The following is a 23,560-nucleotide window of genomic DNA, read 5'->3' as shown; positions in this document are numbered from 1 at the left end:
TATCTGTGTAAGTTACTGGCACAAAAAAATAGTCCAAGTAATAGGAGAATGTTCAACTTGGAGGTCCTAGGTTGCTCTTAGAAATAAGAATTGTGGTGCTTGTTTGGGCTTTTTTTAGCCTGCACAAGGGGGAACACTGCCCTCTTTCATTCTCTTGCTTTTTTCCTTTTCCTGCTTTTCCCTCCATAAAGTCCAGATCTTCCTTAAATGCTTCTGAGCATTGAGTAAATGGATCACTCAAGGATGAATCCAGCCTCTTTTTAAGCTTTACAAAGAAGCTACGTGACAGCAATTCTCATTTTTCTATTTTCCATTTTTATTCTTGTTGTAGCAAGCATTATCATCTTGACAGCTGTATTCCAAAGTATTGTCTGCCTGAGCTCTGTGTGTTTTGATTAATTGTCAACACACAGAATAAATTTAAAGTACATTGAAGTGAGGTAAATTTTTCCTATAAAACAGATTACAAAGGCAAAAGTTGTGTTAATTCTGAGAGGATTGTCAGCATCTTTATGTAATGTTTTTGCTTAAATCTTTAATTTCCAAAAAAACCCATAAATTTTCAAGATCAATGCATCAAATACTTTTTTCCTATTTTCTGTTCCTGAGGGAACAGCCTTAGAAAATAACAAACTGAAATAAAATACAGTTTGTATTCTCTAAACTGAAATGCCTATTATATTGATGGGTATACTTGTAAAATTGGCAACTTTTAAAGTGGTCTTAAGAATCTTGCACATGACAGCATTGGATAATATTGTTATCTGCAGTCGTAGATGAAAACTTGGTATTTTGTTAATGAAAAAATCATGGTTTATTAATGCAACTTTGATATTAATTAATCCTGCTTCCATTTTCAATGTGCTAAAACCTATTACTCCCTTTTTTCAGAAGCTTCTGGAACTGAATAATCTTCATTCTCTTATGTCTGTGGTGTCAGCACTGCAAAGTGCACCTATCTTCAGGCTGACCAAAACTTGGGCTGTAAGTGTTGCCTTGACCATTGTCCCTTCTGTCTTGTTTGAATTCTGAGTTTCTTTGGAATTTGTCGTATTGTAAACTCTGGAGGAAGATGCTTTTATGTTTTTGTGGTACTGTGGTAGCAGAAGTAGCGGCCTGTTACATGTTTTGTGAAAAGTAGAGTTTTGGCTGCATATTTGTAAACAATCTATTTTCCTGTAGATTTCCTGTTTTCCTATGTGTTCTAGAAGCCAGTGGTTATATGCTCAAGAAGACTTCCGTTGATAAGTAATCTTAGAACAGAACGTGTATCAGTGTCCCCTTATTCAAAACATAGTGTATCATTTAATACATTACCTAAAAGGAAGGAAAAAGGCATGTTACAAATATACAAGCATTAATTTTGTGATTATTGCGTGATGCATTTCAATTTTTATTTATTTTAGAAATTAAAAGCATTGATAATTCTGTTTTCAGAAACTCTGTCCCTGGAAGGCAGAACTTCTTAGCAAAACTTAAAGTAAATTTAAATATTTCTTTAAAGAGGAATACACAGTTACAGGTTATTTCTACTGTATGTAACATTTAACTGTACAAAGGTTTGGGTAATTCTCATCAATTAAGTATTCCACACACCATGGATCACACTGGCTGTTCAGAGCTTATAAATAAAGATGGCTATATTTAAGTCTTAGATAAGTTTATCAAGCTTTTTAAATGCTTGCAACTATTTTGTGACTTGATTGCTCAGAATAAGGTTATAGTCTAATAAAAAAGTAAGTGCCTGGTGTTTTGAGCAGCTTGATGAAGCTGGAACTTAAATAGGGAAAATTGCTCTTGTATGAAATGAACTATGTGACTAATTTGACTTAGACCTAAAGAGGTGCCAGGCTCTTTGTAGGCACAGTAGTTCAAAAATGCAATACATTGCAGTGGCAGGGCCTCTAGCAATTCTCTGTGCTGATTAAAAGAAAACAGCAAAATTATTCTGATACATTCATTTCTATCCTTTTTATGTTATTTTTTTATTAACATTATTTATCCTTTTTATGTTATTTTTTTATTAAAGCTTAGTACAAGAACTGGAATTTTCCAGGGGAAAAGGGATATGAAGGAATGTGCTATGGAGCAGCTGTCTCTTGTCAGAAAGGACACATGCAAGAAGCCAGAGTACAGTGCCATAATTCTCCACTCACTCCAGCTTGATTGGCTTTTAAAACAATCTTAAAAATATTGCTGGAGTTTCTTAAACCAGCTGAAACAGGGAATGTGTTTTTATAGCTACAGTTGTGTATTTTATGTTTACTTTTCAGCCTCCTATCACTAGGAGTTTTTAATTCCTAAATGTTTTTCTAGTTGTCTGTAGTAAGTCTAAGAAATAGAAAACGTGGATTTAATATCACAATGGTTTACTTTCCATATACTTTCTTCTGAATAGTTTTGTCATACATTTGATAAGGTACTGTTGAAATGGCATAATTTGCATTTATTTAGAGCATTTTCCATTGCTGTTTGTACTTTTAAATTCAGAGCATTTTTAGCAACTCTAAGTTACGAGAACATTGGTGACTGTATAATAACATACTTTTTCTCTAAAAGTTTAATATTGCTGAAGTTATTCAAAACTGATGCTGTGATATGAGAATCCTTGACAAATTAGTCAGAAATAATGGTCATATTTTTTCATAGCTTGACTTACACTGAATTGCCTTTTTTTAACAGCACATTTTCAAACATTGTGCTGCTTTGGGTGATGATGATAAAGTTAGTCATAACGAGACTGTGCTTTCCTTTACTCCGGGCAATTCAACAAGTTATTGATTGTTGGGTTTGTGTGGATTTGTCTTTGAAAATTTTATGATCTCCATTTTCTCTGTAGCTTTTGAATCGGAAAGACAAGACCACCTTTGAGAAGTTAGACTATTTACTGTCTAAAGAAGATAATTATAAAAGGACACGAGAGTACATCAGAAGCTTAAAAATGGTTCCTACGATTCCATATTTAGGTGAGTGTGAACAATTACATTATTTATCTGTAGCTCATTGGCAGACAAGTGCTAATGTACCATGTTGTGCACCTGAAGAGCACCATATGTAGAAGATACGGTTCACTCCATTTCGTATTTAGAAAAATTAGGTCAGATTGCGATTTTTAGGCTATACATGCTTCTTGTAGGAGTTTTTCTCTCAGGTGCTGAATAAACACACGTGTAAGTCAATGTGAAGGTGTATTAAAAGGGAGACCTACAGTTAAAATGCTGTCCAGTCTTGATATTGTCTCCTTTTGTGACATGCACCAAGTAGCCATTTGATGAATTGGTTTTTTGGTCAGTGTTTTCGCCTGGGAATATTTCTGCACAAAGGTTATTGTTAATGAAGGTAGTCCAATATAATGAACTATTTTCTGGCTTTATTAGTGATTTAGTAAGATGCTAAACTGCAGGTAAAAAGGATGAATGTTTTTAAATTGCTGACCCTGGGTAACAAGAGCTCAAGAATTCTGCTTAGCCTTCCTGGGCCAGAATTGCGATCTCTGTTATAGTAACCTCTAATGCCTCAATAGATTTATCTTCTGTGAACACTTGCACTCTCACTTTAAACACACATGAACTTGCGTGCACAGCACCCAGCTGGCAGGATTTCCTCAGCTCTCTCCAGTACCATATTCTTTTGCTTGAATTGAACATGGTATAGATGGGCTAGATAAACCCTACCTTGTTCCTTACGCAGCTGGAGGCTACTCCTGACATTATGGACTTCAGTCATTATTTGTTGCCTTTGCAGTAAATCTTCAGTTACCTCTCTTCCAAAAGGAAGAGTCCTTGGGTTACTTGATCATGCCTGGTGCAGATGCCACTTGGCATCCTTGACAACTTGCCTGGGCAGCGTGTCAGTTCTGTATCCTTTTTTAGGGGAAGAGGGTGCACATGGAGTGCACTGCTTGCAAAATTCAAGATAGAAATGCAGGATAGATTTTATGCACTTAGCTTCAGGAAGCTTTTTGTGCTCTACTTAATAATTTCTAACATTCTGTTACCTCAAAGTTTAGTAGCAATAATGAACTGTTTATTGTAATGCTAAGATTATGCCTTTATTGGCACTGGTTTACTTTTTTTGTTTTATATGGAAAGTCAGGATTTTTTTTTCCCCTTGTATGTAACACTGTCTGTAGATTTTCATCTTCTGTTTTACTGTTCAAGCAGTTTATCTCATAAATCCTTCTGTAATTCCTATCGGTCTGCCCTTCTCTTTGCTCCTCTCAATTAGCTAATATCATTAGCAGATTTTTGTTCCACTGTTCATTCCCATTTTCAGATCACTTACGAATAGGTCGAGCAGCATGAGTCCTAGTACAACTTGCTGTGGAAAACAATCAGCACTGCTTATCTAAAATACTTCTTCTTTAATAAATTTGACAGCCATTCCTAATGGCCATACTTTTAAAACTGTCTTGAAAACTTGATTCGAGTTATTGAAACTGCTTTGTAAATAACTTCAGGTTTGAATGAATATTAGCTTATCAAAAGAGAATATTGTTTCAGTGAATAAATGTCTTCTCAAGGAAGACATTACTTACAGAACAGCTTCTTTATTCTGTATAAATGAACAAGTAGACTAATAGCTGATTTTAGGAGTAACTACTGAACATAAAACAATTGAATGAGAGTGACAAGGTGTGAAGATTTGCAGAGTTCATGGGAATCCTGTTTTGTGCTGTACAGCCTCTTGTCTCACTGCAAGAAAGCTACTTAGTTATTAGAGAATGGGAAGCCTGAGATTGTTTGAAATGAGCTGGAGAATGTACTGGGAAATTAAAACTGCCACCTAAGTTTTCTGGTTTATAGAATTGGCTCACAGCCTTGTGTAAGAAGTGTTTTAATACTATCCAGTTATTATTACATCACTCCAAGCCACTTCTAGATAAGATTTAAAATATTTCTGAAATGAACTGAAGTGTTACAAGCCTAATAAAATACTTGGGTAATGAAAGTGAAAGGAAAAAATCGGCATGTTGCTGAGTTACAGGATTGAATCTGAAATTCCTGCTTTTTTCTAGCCAGTCTCCATGAGACTTTGAATCCTCCTGCATATGTTGTATCTGGCGTTTCATACATGAGAGACCCTCTCCCTGCTGATTACAAAGACTAGGCAGTGTTGCTGTTCTTGTAAAGTAAAGCTTTCCCTGCATTCTAAGAGATGCAGTTGGACATTTTGTGTAACCAGATGAATACAGCAGACAACTGCTCTTATGTTTCCAACCAGGCTATAATATGAGAAACTAATATATTCCTTACTATGTTTAAAACATCCAGCAGTTGTTTTGTTTTCAGACAGGTCTTTCAACTTTAGAGAGAGAAGGAAAGAAAAAAACAAATCATGGGATTGGCAAGGCTGTGATGTGGACTGTTGGAAGTGTTCAGCCACAGTGTGATTTAGGAAAAAATAGCAGTCACATTGTTTTGAAAATTCATGGGTGTAATTGCTAGCTACAGCTCTTTCTTGTCTTCATGGCTGGTGATCTTTTAGGTTTTCTCTGTATGCTGTAGAACAAAGAAAGATGGGTATGATGTTATAATTTATAGATTTGTTGCACTGTTTGCTTTTTTCTCCTTGGAATACAACAGTGGGGCAAAATCTGGAAACTTTGAATGATAATAGAACAGTTTCAGGAAAGAATTCTTTGGAAATGTGTATGCAAAATAACTAGTTGTTGTCTGAGGTAACATCGATCTTGTGACAGCTTTTTGTCTAAATACTGTAAGTGGAGCCCCACTATTTCATTCCTGATACATAGATAATGTATTCGTTTGACAGCATTTTCTTCACTCTTCCGAAGAAGGTAGAGATATTTCAAAAATTCAGAAGAGCAACCTCAATTTCTAGGAGTTTGCTGTTGCAGGACTATTCCTATGGCACTTCTTGAAATGGAGGTTTACAGGAGAATTGAAGTTGTTAGAAATCTTCTCCATAGTGCCGCAATTCTCTCTTGTAAAAACTCACCTAAGGTGCTTTTGCTAATGATAGGAAGGTGTACTGTATGGGATTTTTAGACTGCAGTGTTGTCAAAGATGTACATTTGGGGAGCGATGAAATAATATAATTGAAACCTTTGGAAATAATTAGGGAAACAGCAAAAACTAAGGCCTTTCACAGTTTATAGTAATGTCATCTACTATAGTAGGTGGACTTAGTGGAAACTGAGTTCTGTTGTGTGAATTTTTTAAAAAAGAAGCATAGAAATTTTGCAAATCCGTTATTTCTACCAATATACTTGCCAATAACTTCACAGTATAAGTTCCAAATTTCTAGTGTTTGTTTCTGATGTGCCAGGCTCTGTTTTTAAAATTATTTTATGCAAATTTTATGTAAAAAATTAGTAAGTTCTTTTCTCAGATGTGGTATCTCCAGGTAATCATGAACAGACTTCTGTGCATTATCTTTTTTAATTACATGGATGAGTATCTAAGTAAATCATTCACCTTTTAGGTATAAAGGTTAAGAAATGCGATTATTTTAACAAAAGACTGTTAACTTGGACGTGGGTTTAAAGCCTATTATGAGTGTATACTATGAAGATGTATCTGCAGCCATATCTCCAGCTACAGAAGAGCAATGCTAATAGCTTTTCTAGGGAATGCCTCATTCTTGCGATCTGCACAATGGGTACCTGAAGTTCTCTGGGTTCTTTCCTCAAGCCAAGCATGAAGTAGGTGTAATGCTACTGGTTGTAAGAGCATTGCAGCCAGGATTTAGGGCCATTGAGTATGCTTAGGTGCATTTAATATTTCTTATCTAAAACTTAAATCTTTTCCAGAATCCAGTAGACAAACCCGTGGAAGGTAAAGCTTGAATACCAGTTGAAAATTTTGGGCATTCATTTCATTTAACCTACAAAAAGTTGTTCCTCCTTGGGCTGTTTGGAAATTCTGTATTTTTCTCAGCTGAAAATTGTTTTGGTTTTTATGTTGCAATATTTAAACACTTCACACATGTGAACAGCGGTTGCGTATCAGAGTTTGTTTGAATCAGAGGCGGACTGATGTGAAGTAATGTGAACTACAACAGGATGAAATCTGAACATGTCAAAATAACATTTGTTACTTTATTAAGGGATTACAATATTACAGGGGTAATCTAATATATTAAAAACCCTACTTTCAGTTATATACAACACATGCTAAATCACACATACTGTGGTAAAGATGTGATGAGGTAATAAGGGAAAAGTATGCAAACACACACAAACGCTCAGTGTCTTACAGGCTGACCAAAAAAATATGTTGAACTTCTGGAGGCTTTTACTCTGCCTCTTTTATGCATTTTTTAACTTGTATTTTTTGTAGTAGTTGCTGTTTTGTAATGGGTGTGTTAACAATCTGTTATAGAAACCTATTTCAGAAGAATATTAGAATTATGGCAGTCTGTATTTCATAAGTGTGACTGACCTCTAAATATAAATTGAGTAATTCTATTTAATAATTTGACAGTAATGTTATAATTGTGAAATACGTTAAAAATAACTTCTCTTGGCTACTGATAAGTTCTCTATATAATTTTTATCTAAAGGCTAAGGATATTAAATAGCTTATAAATTGGTATCCATCATTTGCCTGCAAAGTTGGATAGACCCTTTAATTTATATCCAGCCATTTCTGATTACAGAGGCTACACAGCAGGTAATCACTGAAGTCAGGTACAAAATACTGTAACAGTTGTGTAGTATAATATGTTGGCTATATAGCACATAATACCTGTTATAAATCTGGATTAATTTCCATATGCAAGTAATTACTTCATTTTGGTAAGAAAAATAATTAGTGTTTTTAATCTAAAATATTTGAATTAATGGTGAATTTTTATAGGAGCAGATTATTTAAATGCTCTTAGTGAAGGGAAAAGGCCAGATTTATGAGGATGGTAATGGTTTGAGTATCTGCTCTCAAAACAGAATTATATACTAACTTTATTCACGGTAGTTAATAAAGATTACATAATCATCACACTAATGTACATATACCAGCTACATAGTTCAAAGGATATGATTCCTGTGTCAAATGATTGCTTATAATAACAATAATAAAACTCTTGCTGTACAGTTTGTAATATTTCCTGTATTTGAGAATATTTATACATAACATACAAAAATACTTAAATGTGGTGGCAATATTTTTATCATCCAGACTTAATTTACAGGGAATAAAAACCCGGCAGTTTATCTACAGTTTTCATCTAAACTGTGAGTTCTAATAGTACCAAGACATGTTCTGAATGTTATTACAGTTCCTTTTTTTTCATCAGCTCTTTTTCCTGGGATGATTCTTGAAAATACAATATACAAGCCCTCATATCAATAAATGTACAGTATCTTACATTCCTTATTTCTGAAAAGATAATTTCAGGTAATAACATCATAGCTTTATGTGATTTTTAGAGCAATAAAGCAAACCAAGAGAAGAGTTATTTCAGTGAAATGTGTTAGGGTTAGGTCTTATCATCATAACAACTTTCTTTAGTGAATATGATCCTCCCCGGAATTCAGCCCAGTAAACACCATCCTGATATCGACTGCGGTAGTGTCCTCCACGATACCAGACCCCATTGAGATTTGAGTGAGCACACGCATTGTACCACCATCCTCCCTTCTGGTAATGAGCACAGTTACCTGCAAAGGAAAGCTCCAGTTCAGTCTGAGAAATAAATGAAAAATCTTAAAGCAAGCAAGCTATATACAAAACTTGGTTGGTTGTTTTGGGGTTTTTTGGGTTTTTTTTAGTAACTGTATGTTTAACACGTAGATATCCTGTGATACAAGGTGAACTTAGGCTTCTTCAGGAACCAGCTAAGTAGTTACGTTCTACAGATAGAATCCTTCTTGTTACTCTCTCTTGCCTGAAAATCAGTGTGTGTTACTGTCTCAAAAAACCATCCATAGGGTATTTTACAGACCCTTGTCTAGTGTAAATGACTTTTAGTTTTGGTGTTAGCATGTGTAAGGGTTGACACATCCGTTTGTACTTCATAAGGTACTAACTGACAAATCCCTTTGTAAGTGCAATTTCTTTCTTTGTATGTATAACTGTAAGTATTTTTCGTTTTTCAAAAAAAAAAGATTAAAGGGGTGGGGGGGTGGGATATAAATGCAAAAATGGCAAGGCAGCTGAGAGGGACCTCCTACCTGTATATACGTCATGGTCCCTGTCTAGCGTGGTGAACTGTTTGCCGTTGTGCCAAGTGAAAGAATCTCCTGCGTTGCCGTTGTAGCGTCCCAGTCTCAGCTTGTAGTACTCACTCTCAGGCTCCAGTCTGAAGCTGGCATACTCAGCAAATACTTTTCGACCTGACCAGTCTTCCATTGTTATGAGCAGTTTGTAGTTGCCTTGATTTGTTAACCAATAAATGTTTTCTAATCCAAGCCAATATTCTCCATCTATATTACCAAATCCTTGCTGTAAAGGAAGCAAGAGAAGCATGTTAATATCCTGCATCTGTGTTAGTGGTAAATATGAGTGTATTCTTAAGTAGAAAACTGCAGTAACTTATTTTATAGAGACTTCCTCTTCTGTAAGGATAAACACACAAGTTCTTTTTCAAGTAGGCTCTTGGCCAGACTCTAAAATCACTCTTTAAATTAACTTTACCGATAAGTTTTAGAGGGTGGAAAACATTAACTGGCTCTCTCGTCCTAACCTTGTATGTCTCCCAGTTCCTGAAAAAGTTGACAGAGCCATCCAGACGTCTCTGAATGACGGTCCAGCCACCGGGGTCATGCCGTTGGTCACACCAGACCTGCATCAGCTGGTTTGTGTTTTCTGGTTTTACAAGATAGATGGAGCTTGTGTCATGGCCGTCTTCTAATGCTTGTAGACAGTCTCTCCAGGGCCCTGTGTCAAAACAGAAGGGCTCTGCATCAAACTGCCATTGAGCATATCTTTAATGCAGGGCAGTATTTGAACTGGTAGCTTTTTATAGTAGATTGGTTTCACTGAATAGTGGATTTGTTTTTCCTCTTATTGAAGGACGAGTATCCACCAAGTGTTTTCAGACAGGTGCATTTATTGTAACTTTATTTCTGGAACATATTACAATGAATTACTGCTAAATGTAGATTTTCTATAAATTTATTTTTTTTAAGGCAGCTGTACTGGTACTTTTACCATCTATTATATCTTCAAAGAAACATAAATATGAATGACTCCATAGATCAGTAAGAATTTCCTTCAAAACAAAACAGTAAGTTTGACCTTTATTCTGTCTTTGAGAAATTCAGCTTTTTAGATCCCCAAAAATGTCACTGGCAGAGACATTAACAGTGGAAGCAACAACATAAATTCTGATTGTAGGTCTTAGTGCCGCCTTAATAAATTACAATGTAACATAGAAATTAAGTTGTTGTTTTTTTTTACGTGGAGTGCTTGTGAGAGAAACTTTATATAAATGAGAACACTCTTAAAATGCTTTGCATTCACAGACATAGCAGTTAACACAGTCTTGTTTTCAGAAGGAGAGAGAATGCATTTTTTCCTTCAGTTCAGTAGAGTCCATAAAGAGCTTACACTTTTTAAAGTATCTTATATTCCTGATTTTTTAAGACATTTTCTCCAATGGTAAGATAGATTCCATTTTAATGAGTCTGAGAAATTCAGATATAAATGATTTAGCATCTGTGTTGATATCTGTAGATAGACTCCCCCAGCTGCTTCCTGAGCAGAAGAGTGAAGCCAAAAAGAATCCTCAGGATTAGAGATTAGAGCCCCTGGATTGATTCTCCCTGCCCACTGAAGGAGTAAGGCTTACTCACTGAAGGAGTCAGGCTTGTCAGATCTTCTCATTAGGAGCCTTACTGAAGCATATACTGCTATCAAGAGTAATTTCTGTTTTAAATTATCTCAGTCCTATGCTTTTTCATAATTCCCTGTCCAACACTAGTAATGGTACTCAGCAAATGAGTTAGAAATAAATTAGTTTCATAAAAATGATCTCAGTGTTTTGGAGATTATGGTTTTTTTGGTCTTTTTAATTCTTTTAATCGGCAAGTCAGTGTACAAAGAGGCAATCCAAGTCTTTGTTCTGTGGCTAATGAATGCTGTGTTCTTGTTGCCTCAGTCATAATCAGAGAGTGTACCTGGAGTTGTGCTTCTAAGCCCCTTCTCCATTTCTTTTGTGGCTAACTATTTAGATTTCTGGAAGTTAAGATACAGATGCTGTGCTCTGTCACACAGTTGCATGGCTCATTATGAGAGGGGGGAAGAAAATGTTAATGAGTACTAATAATGTAAATTGCTCTGGTTTATTTTATCACAATATGTATGTAGTGGCACTTACTAAAAATAAAAAAGAAAGTCATTATTGAAGAAACTCCTAAAATAGTCAAAGAGCTTTGATCTTGTCTTCATAAAAATAAATATATAGCAGTATGCAGTATAGTATTTACACCATTCTAATCTTGCTGTTTCTTATATGGCACATGGCAGCAGTGCTCTACTGCACACAATTCTTTTTTCTGAAAGTGATTTGAGGTGAACTTTTAGAAATATGTCAAAGTAGAATTTGCCACTGTTTTTCCATGATAAGTGGTTTTTTGTCAGATAGTAGCTTTTCAAAATTTCCACTAAGGTATTTTCCCTTGAAAAAGCGAGAACACCCTGACTTTAAGGTAGGTAGTTTTGATAAAATCGTCTCTAGGGAGTCATAGAATCGCAGAAAGGCTTGGGTTGGAAGGGGTCTTAAAGCTCATCTCATTCCACCTCCTTTCCACAGGCATGGCCATCTTCCACTAGGCCAGGTTGCTCCAAGCCCCATCCAGCCTGGTCTTGGACACTTCCAGGAATGGGGCACCTACCAAAAAAAAGCCAACAAAAAAACCACAACCAGAAAACAAACAGCATGGACAAAGTTTATAGTAAAGCTACTGAGAGTAGTAAGACTGTAGTAAGACTGTGATAAAGAGAGAATATTGGTCTACTACTTTTTGAGAAAGGAAGGCTGTCAACAGATTAATAGAAGACATTCATTATTTTTCTTGTATTTTGCTTTGGTTTTCATTGCACAGGTTGGCTATGATCAGATGGTTAGTACAGCCAGGAGCTTTGGCTAAGGTTGAGAACTCAACACATACTATGGAAAGGACTGGATGAAGTATGGGTGGATTTTTTCCAGTGGCTGGGCAGTTGTGGTGGTGGGTTTTATTTGGTTTGTAGGATGTTGCTTGTGGGTGTCTTTTTGAGGGTCCGGACACCCAACTGAAGCATCTTTTATGGCATTAATTGTAAGGAGGGGTTTTGTTTGAGATGTGCTTTGTGAATGGAGAACATTCTGGAGGATGAGGAAAAGGTATTAAATGTTTCTTGACTGAAAAGAAATGTGAGGAGAGGGGAAGGAGGATACCCTGGAAATAAAAGCTTAATTAGCTTAACTTCAGTTGTTGGAAATTTGCTTGAACAAATAAAAAGCTGCAAGTGAGAAAATAAGAGAATATTATAATCAACTTGTGCAGGAGAAGCATGAAACTTCTTTTTCTGAGAAGTTACATAATCCAGGGAGAAGGAGCAGATGTCAAATCTTAGAATTGTGCACTGCCAAAGGGACCTCAGGAGATCAATGTGAAAAATTGCTGAATAACCAGCACTTCTTCAGGTGAAGATCTGGGAGTTCTACAGGGTTGCAAACTGGTTCCAAATTAGCGTTTTACTCTCCAAAAGCAGGAAAATGTATGAGGATAGATCAGTGAAAGTACTGTGCACCTGAGGTAACTTTCTGTTCTGCTGTTTGATAGTGAATCCTCAGCTCCAGTTTAAGGACTTGAAAGCACAAGGAGGATGTGCACCAATTAACAAGTTTTCAAAGAGTGTAAGGGAATGAAGGGGAAAGGTATTTCACTTCCAGAAAGATACGGGAATACTGTTGAAAGCTTGAACCTACTTTGAGATTGAAGTAAAAATGTAATTATTAAAGAGGCCATAGTGTATTGCTCCAGAGGAGTTGTAGTAGACCTGATTTTCTTCTGAGAACTTTTCCTTATATAATAGATCAGAATTGTGATATTTCTGGCAGAGGTTCTGCATGCCACAAATGCAGGCTTTGGTGAGCTCATCTTTGGCAATTCCATGAAAATGCTGCTTTGTAGCAAAATGGTTTAGAGACTTTAAAGACTTAAGAGACTCAGTGCTTTCGACTGAGAGACCTTAACTCAAGTTTTTTCCATTGTGAGTATTTCCATGGAGAAACAAGCTGGGGGTCTTTTGGTTTGGTTTTTAACATGTGGCAGTTGCATTATTTGATAGCCCTAAAAAGTTTGTTGATGTCCTTTGGAGTATGTTGCAAATAGCCATGAAATACACGGAGTGCAGTTCCCCTGCATTACTTTATTTCAGTTAGCTCCGAGTTCAGAGATCTGTGACTCCCTGTCTTTTTTCTGAAGAAGATATGTGTCATCCACACAGTGAAGAGCAGACCTTTCTTGTATGGAACACATACCTGAACTGTTTTGGGTATGGTTTTTTTCAAATGTGGGACCATAGGTGAAACTGAATTCTTTACCTGTTACTTTTGTAATCACGTAGATCAGTTGTTTCCTAATGTGATTTCACATAATCTAATCTTGTTTGTGGCAGAACTCTTAAGACTCTTCATAAGGTCTGTATAATATCCCTTACTATTCCACCACTTCCTTCCTTTTTCTCCTGTCTAAAGCACAAGTGCCCCAAGTAAGATACACAGCAACTATGTATTCCTTTGTTAATTACACAAGCGCATTATCGTATGCTAGATCAACAAATTTGTAGTAACTTCATAAATGTTTACACAGTGTCAAACTCCTTCAGATGTCATGACTTGTAGCAGTTCAGTCTTGAGCAAGGGTAAATAGAATTTAGATGACTTGATAGTAAGATTTTTTGAAAGTCCTTTATCTCATACATATAATAAAAATGATAGGTTTGTCTTGGCAAAGTAGCATGAGAAAATCTGTGGGGCTAGTGTGTCTGAGTCTTAGACATTCACAGTTCATTTTTTTGCTTTCTTTCTGTGTTTGTACTACAGCATATATGTAAAATTTGCCAGCTAAATAAATTCTGACTGCATTTTTGATTATTACAATTAAAATATTGCCCACTGCATATTAGCATAAACTGAAGTAAATGTATCAGTAATACTACTTACCAGATGGTTTATCAGTTGAAGTTGGAATACTAGTAACTGCAGGCATGGTTGGCAAGGTAGGTGGCAGAACCTTTAAGTTCTGATCACTTTGAATCTCATTAGTAGATATCTGGTTATTAATACGATTGTAAGTAGGAGGATGGTACACTTTAATTGGTGGTTGTGGAGTTTGTGGCAGTGGCTTTATGGATGGCATTCTTTGACAGTGTTCTTCCAGCTGGGCAATTATTATTGTCTGGTTATTGGCAATTGACATCAAATGTTGATACTTGTGCTCTAAGTCTTTGTATTTGTTTGCAAGCTGCAACATATCTGCAGTTTGGTTCAAAATCTTGTTTTCAAGTTGAGAAAGTTCTAAGGCGTTATCACGTTTTCGGATAATTTCATGTAATAGCTGCATGTAGAGTTGTGTGACACGAGAATTCATATTTCTGCTCTCTTTTCTTAAGAGTTTAACTTCATTAACAATTCCACCATCCACCTCTACCAGTTGCTGGAGAGTTTCTATTTGTCTCTTTTGTTTAAGAAGTTCATTGTTAAGTAACTGTAATTCTTGTTTATTTACCCTGTTTTCAAGCAAAACTTCAGGCTCCTTAGAATTTACACAAATGGCACCTGTCACTCTCTGCTGAGGTACAATAAAGGTGTAAGTGCATTTGTCCTGTGTGTCACTGGAACGCTTATATCTGTTCATATAAATGAATTCTTGATCTTTTTCCTTGTCATTGCCTTCAAATTCCTGTGTTTCACTTGTAGTAACTCCCACAACAGTTACTAGCATTAAACAGATGAATCTTGTTGTCATCATGATCCTCTAGTTCTGGTCAAATATTCTTCTGCAAAGAACTTCCTAAAATCTGTTTTAAAATAAATTTAACAGTAAGTAAGGAGTAGGAAATCAGTGTGGATTTACAAATAATAATCTCTTCTAAAACTTACAAAATAGTACATAGTAACTATGAGTACAGATGAGGTATTTTTCTTGTCCAGCATCAACTTCTGTTGATTAAAGTGGACATCATGGGGATTAGTTGTATCTTTCTATGGTCAGAACTGTAGTTACTAGTTGCTAGTTCATCTAAAGCCTGCCAAGAACCATAAGAAAGTAAGCAATAAATAAAAGGATTTGAAGAGTCCTTTCTTCTAGGCAAGTACCACAAAAGTTTCCAAGATTGGTGTTTTCATTTAAATATTAATTACACTTTCCATTTCTTACAGTTACAAATACAACCTTTAAATGTAAACAGAATGTAAATTAATATGCGTATTAATGCTGCTAGAAGTTCTAAAAATATCAAATAGTTAATTTGCAGTATTTTATAACTGCGTATATATATATTGCAAGAGATACAGCTTAGGTGACATGTAACAATTTCACTTTATTCAGCAGTATTGAACCTCCATTGTTTAAAAAAAAAAAAAAAAGGAAAAACTTATTTTACATTAGTCCTTAATAACTGTAAACTAAAAACTCTACTACTCAGATATTATAGGCAGTAAAATCTGTTACTTTTCCAGACTAGTAGAATTTACAACCGAAACATTTACTGTGACTCTCACTGGAGACACTGTCTCTACACTCAGCCTAGTCATCTCACTTCAGAGTTCCTTCATGAAAGGGGAAAAGCAGCTGTGTCTGTGTATGGTGCACAGTGATCTAAATCAGCTGGTACTGTCTACAGGCAACTGCAACAGCTCCCCTTTGGTGAAATTACCCTAACTTATTCTCCACACAGATTCATATTCAAGGTGGAAAGCTGAGGCCTTCACAATCTCTTAAAAAATAAGTCAATACCAGAACTTTGTAGGCAACAGTACACTCGGAAACATGGGTTTAGCATTGTCACTGCTGCCAGAAATGCCCATTTCACAAACCACTCTCTGATCAGCCACCTGAACAGCACTTTGATGTCATGTATTTCTAAAGCTTTTTTGTTGTTGAATTTTAATACTCATAAGCAACCTAGTTTTCTTAAATAAAATGAATGAAAAATGCAGTGTGGAGTTTTTTCAGTGTATAAAAAGACTGATACTTTTTAACCAAGGTGGTGTTGCCATCCTGTTTTTCTTTGCTTGTGAAACATTTCACAGGGAATAACCAGTCAGTATTTAAGTATCTATCACCTTACATCGTTAGTACCATAAATTTTTTTAAATTACATGAAATGGTGATAGTAACAGCTGTGAGAAACTGGAGTGAGTCCAGCTGAGTACACCCAGCATGGATTGCTGGAGGCTGGCAGACATGATGCATGAAGAGTAGCAGGAAGAGCATGGTTTGTATAGCCTCCAGAAGAGAAGGTAAAAAAAGACATCTTACTGCTCTCTTCAGCTACTTAATGGGTGTTCATAAAGAAGATTAATTTCTTTTTGGAAGTGCACAGTGAAAGTATATGGTGGATACAAATTACCTCAGGAAAAAATTGGGTTTTATTAAAAAATGAGCTTCACTGTGAGGGTGACTGAGGACTGAAGCAGTCACCCAAATAGGTGGTAGATTCTCCATTCCTGGAAATACATGAAGTTTTGATTTAGGTAAGGCTATGAGCAGTCTGATCTAATGTTGAAACTAGACTTGCTTTGTATGACAAAGATAAGGTCCCATCCAATCTAAACTGTTTTATGATTCTAGGCAGCTGCTGACTTTTAGGAGTTTGGTTTTTTTTTTTTAATTTCAAGCTAATAATGGATATGCATCCTTAATTATTCATACTGAGAAGAGAGATGGTTGTCATTCGTATTTTTCTGTTTTTGTGAAATAAACCATAGATGTTTCTGTAAAAGACTCAAACAAAGTGACCAGGACTTAATCCTTCTTAAAACTTTTGGATATATCTTTTTGCCTCAGTTTCTTATTTGGAATAAACTCATTTTCATTTTGCAAGTAGAAAGGAATTGTGCTGTACAGAACTTTTCAAAAATCTTGAAAGCATGTCAGGTGAAAATCTGGAGTTTGACACGGTTTCTGTAAGGAAAGCAGTGCTATTTGGAGCCCTGGAAAACAGGGAACGTAAATTCACCTCAGACAGCTTTAACTTGCATAATCAGCATTTGCACAGCAGGTCACACTTGGAAAACCGGGAAGTTTTCCAAGCCTCATGTTCCTGCACAGATGACTGGTTTTGCAAATGTCTCTTGCATATAGGTGTAAAACAGTTTTATTTCACTATTGGAATTTTAATATCCTTTTCTCCCCCCTCTAAACCTGTACTTATTGTGACCATGGAAAAGAAACTAATTTTTTCCTCAGAGTTCACTTCTGTTACAGCTCAGATGTTACAGCATCTCATATCTTTAATTGAGCATGGCTTTGGGGTACCCATACTTTTCTGAGCTGAAGAAAGGGCAACATCTAACAGATTTTTCCTCCCAATTTTTTTTAAGAACTGTGTAAGAAAATAATGGGACAAAGTTCATCAGCCTCATTATAACATACCATCTTAATGATCATCTAGTCCCACTGCCTGACCATGTGAGTGACCCCTCTCTAGGAAGCCTGTTCTAGGGTTTGACCACCGGTTGCAGACGGCAGGCCACCAGTGAATGCCATCAGCATGATTAGACTGTGCTGAAATGTTTCTCTGTCATTATCCTGCCTGTGTGTTACCTTTTCAAAGATGTTCTTCTTACAAGAAAAATGAGTGGAAGGAAAATCACACTGGTAAGAGAATACCCCAGTACAAACAGAAACGAGAACCATACTGTCATCAGCTGTTCTTCTTGTAGTCTGTTTATGAAAACTTCCTAAGTCTCTTATTTTCTGTACTTGTTTGGTAAAAAAAAAAAAAAAAGTGTTTAGAATGAGGCCTATTTGTTGCATATTGTGAAGGACCACATGAATAAATGGCATTCCTTCCTTTCTGCAGTTGGGTTAAAATGGAGTTCACAACATGGTCATTTGAACAACTCTCAGTGATTAATCTTCCAGGGACAAAAAAGCTTCCTGGAATGGAGGAGCTAGGGAGGGAAGCCAGAGAAACAATTTTAAGGAAGGATTTAATGTTTTTTTAATACCTTCCTCTTTGAGTAGCAGAACATCTGATTCTTAGGACATTAGGATTCCTTTCCAGGTGAGAGGAAGAACGTATCTGATGTCTAGGACATTAGCTTTCGGTTTTCTCCTGTGCCCAGTAATTGCTGATGCTCCTTGTACTTGACTGCTGCCATTGCTTGCTGATCATTCAGTTCTTCCACTTTCTCTGGCTCCCTTCCTCTCACCCTCTGCCAGTAGCTCTTCTGCAGTGGCCTGGGAGGAAACTATCTTACTAGGGCTGTATTTGTTCCCAGTGCAAAATTCCACTTAGGCAGCTGTAGACTTTTCAACCTAAAAGCACGCTTGCAGGTCTGGGGCAAATTTTCTTAATTACTGGAAATACAGCGTGTCTGTCTCTTATCCTCATGCATACTGACAAAACTTTAACATACAAGCATACCAACAAAACACAGGTGAATGAAGCACACTTAAAAAGAAATTATTTTGATTAAACATCAAATGGAGCTTGTAATTAGACTGAAGTAATTTTATTATTCCATTTCTAGATTCTAGCTGTTCAGTACTCATAAAAGCACTTTTCATGGCAGTATATTTTACTTTTTATTCAGGCGAAATGCTTTTTTTTCCTGTTTGTCTTTTGCCAGTATAACTGCATTTGTATGAAAACGTTTGGCAGCATTGTTGTGTGGCATATAATTGTCCCAGCTTTACACTCCTAGCCAGCACAAGTGGTTTGGTTAAAATTTCAGCTTGTATACCAGATGTTTGCCTATCTGTGTATATAACTAGAAGTAGGTGGTTTGCTCATTCATTGTTTACCCAAGTCAGGATGTTTTCATGATCTGGTGACAAAAGAGGAAATAAACTTTCTGAAAGGGATATTGGATGTTTCAGCATTTGATTGCTTTTTCTGTCTTTTAGAGAAAAAAAAGTAAATAAAATCTTACTTTGGCTTTCCTTTGAAACATTTTTCTGTCCTGTATTCTGTCTTGCTTATATGCACCTTTTCATTAGTCAAAATGTTACCTTTTGATTTTTACAAATATCTTGAAATTTATCTATTTCAAGAAGATTTTAGTGTTTTACAATATAAAATTTTATAGATGTTTCACAACCTCTTGTTTAATCACTGTCATGACTGAAATTACAAAGGTAAAAATATTTTTACATGCAAAAATATTACTGTTTGGCAAATATTCACTTCTGTTTTCAATCAGCTTGCCTTAAGAAGGAGCATTAAAGGTAGCAATGTCAGCACTATGGTCTTTTTGGGTTTCAGCTACTTAAAATATGCATCATATTGGATAATCCAAATTGTATATCTTTTTTCATTATCTGCTGGCTTTGATGTCATGCCTTGGGGGATCTCATTTTTACTAAACAGACTGGTTAACTGTCTCTTTCAGGTTTTATGAAATATTTTCCCTAGGAGATTTCTGTGTACAAGTGAACGTCCGTCTCCATCAGATGAAAAATATGACTTATCATAACAATCATAAAATCATTAAGCTTATCTGAAAATGCTGCCAGTAGCTTGCTTTTTTTTTTTTTTTTTTTTTTTTTTTTGCTATGGCTGTTTTTTGTTGAATTAGATTTGTTCATAAAAGAGACACTTGCCTTATTACTCTGGCAAGAAATGTGTATATGAAAGCCTGAGTATATATTGTCAACACTCTTGCATCTAGATCTCAAGTGGTTTTGCAATGTTGAGTCTTTCAACCATTGAGAGATTGGCATTTGTGTCTAGGAGTTTATACTACATCCGTTTTACACCTGTGCTTTTCAGGGTCCTGCAAAAAGTAGAGCCAAAACAGTAGGAAGACTACTGGATGGTGGCTGAGCACTGAACTTTATTGTTGCTTAGGATTACAAGTCAGTTTAAGGAGGAAGGGTTTTGATACTTAAGATGTCATCTGCTCTGTAGCATTTTGGAAAAGTACAAAAGCAAAACAATGATCTGTGTGAATCTTGTGTGGAAAACCTTAACTAAGACAAATGGGTAAAATAATTCCCTGGATTTCATACCAGAATAGAAGTTTTGTATCTTAAATTGCATTATTACGGGTTATTTCTACAGATAAGGACCGTAACAGATCCCAGTAGGTAAAAGCAGTAGAATTGCTTCTTGCTACTATTTCTTGTTGCTATTTCAAATATTACTGTATTTTTGTGTATAGTAAACTGCTACAAAGCCAGAGAAACATAGGTGTGACAGTGTGATGCATTCATAGAAAGGCAGCTTTTGAACACGTGATACGTGACACTCACTACTACCCTTGGAGAGACTCCTTTACAGAGAAGGCAATTTTCTGTGCTAAAACTCATGTTACACAAGAGCATTTCTGGGGACTTGAGTAGCTATTTGGACTGCAGTATAGTTGAGTTTACTGCAAAGATAAGAAAAAACACTACCAGTTCAGTTTGTGGAACTGATAGTCAGAACCTGGTATATGATGCAGACAGCAGCAAATCTCACTTTAACAAGTTAGAAAAGATTTTTAATGGCTTGTATGTTGCAGCTGAGGAACTAAGGAGGCAAGACTAGTTTACTGGGCTATGATAATTTTTGTGAACAAGGTGATGCAGTAGGTTTCCTACATGACTTAGACTTAAGCAGGAGTGCTCAGAAGCTGTCAAAATAAAATAGGATTCTCCATTTAAGTCATTGTATCTTTGGGATAACAACTGTTGTTTTTACAATAATCATTGTCACTCTGCCTCCCTAAAAAGACACACAGAGTATTACATACCTTAGAAGTTAATTTCAGGATTGTGGGGGTTAATTTTTTAAATTATTTCACTCCATTTTCTGTATAGGGTTTTATTTTTGTGGTGTGGGTTGGGATTTTTTGGGGGGGGTTGGGTTTTTTTGTAATAGGTGACTTTCATTTAATTAAAGAGTGGATAGGCAAGGTCCAACACTCAGCATTTATTTCCATCTCTACAAATTGCTCTGACTCAGGAAGGGCTTACAGTCTAGAGGCTGGATTGTTAAGTTTGTGTAGGTCCAGCGTGCCAGAACTGAATGCACTGTAATTACTCTCACACATCAAAGCCTTTTAGAAATACCCAGATAGATGAAAAGCACACATATAAAAAGGATGACATACACACTTTTGCATAACACTCGTATTTTCTGAAATGGTTGCTTTGACGATGAAGAAAAAATGATACCGTACATGCAGATGAGCTCATTCAGCTACACTAAACCAAAATTCAGCTCTGTGGGTTAATCAGCTCTTTTGTGCTGGTCATATTTAATAAAATGAGGCTAGGACTCCTTCTGATGGGCTGGCTTTTCCTCCATACCTCTGATATGCCATCTTTTGTGCAGAGTCCTCAAGCACTGAGGCATGTAAAGGAAGGCATGTTCACAAAAGGCATAGTGTTAGCTATGACAGCATTTATTCTCAAAAAGATAAACTGCTGTATTTTATTGTGAAGTCATACATAATTTGATAACTGTGCATTCTAAAGAAGAAACATGAACAGCTAGCAACACATCTTGACTGTTTAATACTTTTTGATACTAAAAGGTGTTTTTAGATTAATGCAGTTTTACATTTTTATTGCATTATAAAAGCAAATGAAGCAAGGGTGTTGAAAATGTAAAATCCTGCTATGCAAAGATCAGAGGGCTTGGTTTTGCATTTTTTTTAACAAATCTTAGGTTTTTGCTTCTGCAGAATCCTTTGATAGCCAGTGTTTGTGGACTTACAGTTAGCTGGCATGTTCCAGGCACCAAGCCAGTAATATGATCTGGATTTCACAACACCATTGTGATAAGACAGACAAGCATGAATTTTTTGAATCTGCTTGCTTTCCTACTCCCTGCCCCTCGTCTTAGAGCTCATGCTCTGTTTTTAGTCCTTCTCACATTTTCTTCCATGGAATTATATTAATTTATTCTCTCAATTTTTACCTCTCGAAGGTAATCTTCAGACTTAATGTGAAGTGTGTTCTTTTCTAAGGAGAGGGACTTCCACTGCTGCAGGGTTTCTTTTAGAATAAACTCACATCTTGACTTTTAGATGAAAAGTATTGCTGTGAAAAACCTAGATACTAATTTTTGTTTTCAGTTTTGTAAAAGGAAACAGCAATTCACAGTGGAAATACAGCACAGTAGTATGTACACCACATGTATTGAAAAAACTTTAAAGTTGGGCTTGAAATTTTAAAGTAAATACATAGGAAAGGGCTGACACATAGTAGCATGCAGTTTTAGTTATGAAAACATGATACTAAACTGAATTGAGAAATTTAATTCCAAACTTATGGAGGGAATAACTTTTGGGGGGTTTGCCAGTAGTTACTTGCTTCCCTTGTAAAAAGCGCCACACTGGCATTGACCAATTAATTCCTTTAAGATTCTTTGTGTTAAAATACATTATCTTGATAGATTTTCTGCCCACTTAAAACTGGTGAAATTTTGGTTCAAGCACAAGTTCCGTTTTCTTAAAAGGTAATATTTTTTCTAATGAGGTGAATGGATGACTAAAGCAACACTTCAGAACGAGAGTGTCTTCGTGAGCTCTTAGAGAACTTTTGTTTTGAAATACTGTAAGTTGCTGCAAGAAACTGCAGAAGATTATGTATCTTTTGTTGCCATGTAACTTTCTTTAAGTTTTGGCAAAAGCTTTTTTTTAGTTACAAGAAGTACAAATTTTCTTCTTGATTACCAAGAATTTTAGTTGCGTTGTTTGTGGATTGTTCTTTGTCTTTACAGAAGTTCTGTCATAGATGTGGAATGTAATTACTGAAAGAGAGCACTGCTTTTGTTGTTGCTTCCCTTAACAGCGGCCTCACCTTATTTTCATTTAATCCAATCACTACCAGAAAGTGCTCATACTGTGTGTGCTCATATGTGTGCATGCACATTGTCCGTAACAGCCTTTAAACAGATTCATATTTTAATAAATGTGACTCATTTTACCCGTGAAAAATAGCAGTTAGATCGTGTAATAGTTTGATGCCTACATTAATGTACTCATAAATGCTAGTTTCTTTTTTAAATTATGTTTTTGTGAAATACTTCAAATATTTGCTTTATAGACTGTTAAAGTATCAGAAACTTTTGTATCTCCCTAATCAGACATGAGTGTAAAAAAGACTGAATGGAGATTTAATAATTTTTAATACAGATACTCCTTTAGGAAATAGTATGTCCTAGAAAAACTCTTGGAAGGCAAGTTTAAGGAAGTGTGAAGATCAAAGTTACGTGCAAAAATAAGTAAGTTTTTTTGGTTTTGTTTTTTTTTTTTTTTTTAATAAAATTGTATTCTTGAAAATAATATCAGAGCTTTCACTGCCTGGCATGTAATGTCTCAGCTATCTTTACAACTTTTATTTTAATAGGTGACGGATTTTTTCTTTGGGCTTGGGGGTGTTTTTTGTTTGAGTTAATACTCAACAAAACAGGCTGGCTGCTTTATCTTAGGGAGCAGTCCT

At 35.8% G+C, this 23,560-nt stretch overlaps 2 protein-coding genes across 4 annotated transcripts in view; one reads left to right on the top strand and one right to left on the bottom strand.

Annotated features, from left to right (window-relative positions):
• RALGPS1 (Ral GEF with PH domain and SH3 binding motif 1) overlaps positions 1-23,560 on the top strand; it is an 80,702-nt gene that overhangs the window by 12,937 nt on the left and 44,205 nt on the right. For all 3 annotated transcript variants that reach the window (XM_017745440.1, XM_017745439.1, XM_017745438.1), the window contains 2 exons: positions 892-984; positions 2,840-2,966. In XM_017745440.1, coding sequence (XP_017600929.1) covers positions 892-984; positions 2,840-2,966 — 220 coding nt within the window. The remainder of the gene's footprint in view (positions 1-891; positions 985-2,839; positions 2,967-23,560) is intronic.
• Positions 7,029-23,560, bottom strand: part of ANGPTL2 (angiopoietin like 2) — a 23,180-nt gene continuing 6,648 nt past the window's right edge. The window contains exons 2-5 of the mRNA XM_008642121.2: positions 14,119-14,975; positions 9,649-9,842; positions 9,137-9,407; positions 7,029-8,623 (exon numbers count right to left, since the gene is read on the bottom strand). Of these exons, the coding sequence (XP_008640343.1) occupies positions 8,424-8,623; positions 9,137-9,407; positions 9,649-9,842; positions 14,119-14,926 (1,473 nt within the window). The 5' untranslated portion in view covers positions 14,927-14,975 and the 3' untranslated portion in view covers positions 7,029-8,423. The remainder of the gene's footprint in view (positions 8,624-9,136; positions 9,408-9,648; positions 9,843-14,118; positions 14,976-23,560) is intronic.

The sequence above is a fragment of the Corvus brachyrhynchos genome, unplaced genomic scaffold, assembly GCF_000691975.1.
Source record: "Corvus brachyrhynchos isolate BGI_N302 unplaced genomic scaffold, ASM69197v1 scaffold59, whole genome shotgun sequence".
Lineage (NCBI taxonomy): Eukaryota > Metazoa > Chordata > Aves > Passeriformes > Corvidae > Corvus > Corvus brachyrhynchos.
The sequence above is the reverse complement of the archived record's forward strand: the minus strand, read 5'-3'. Positions and strand labels throughout refer to the sequence as shown.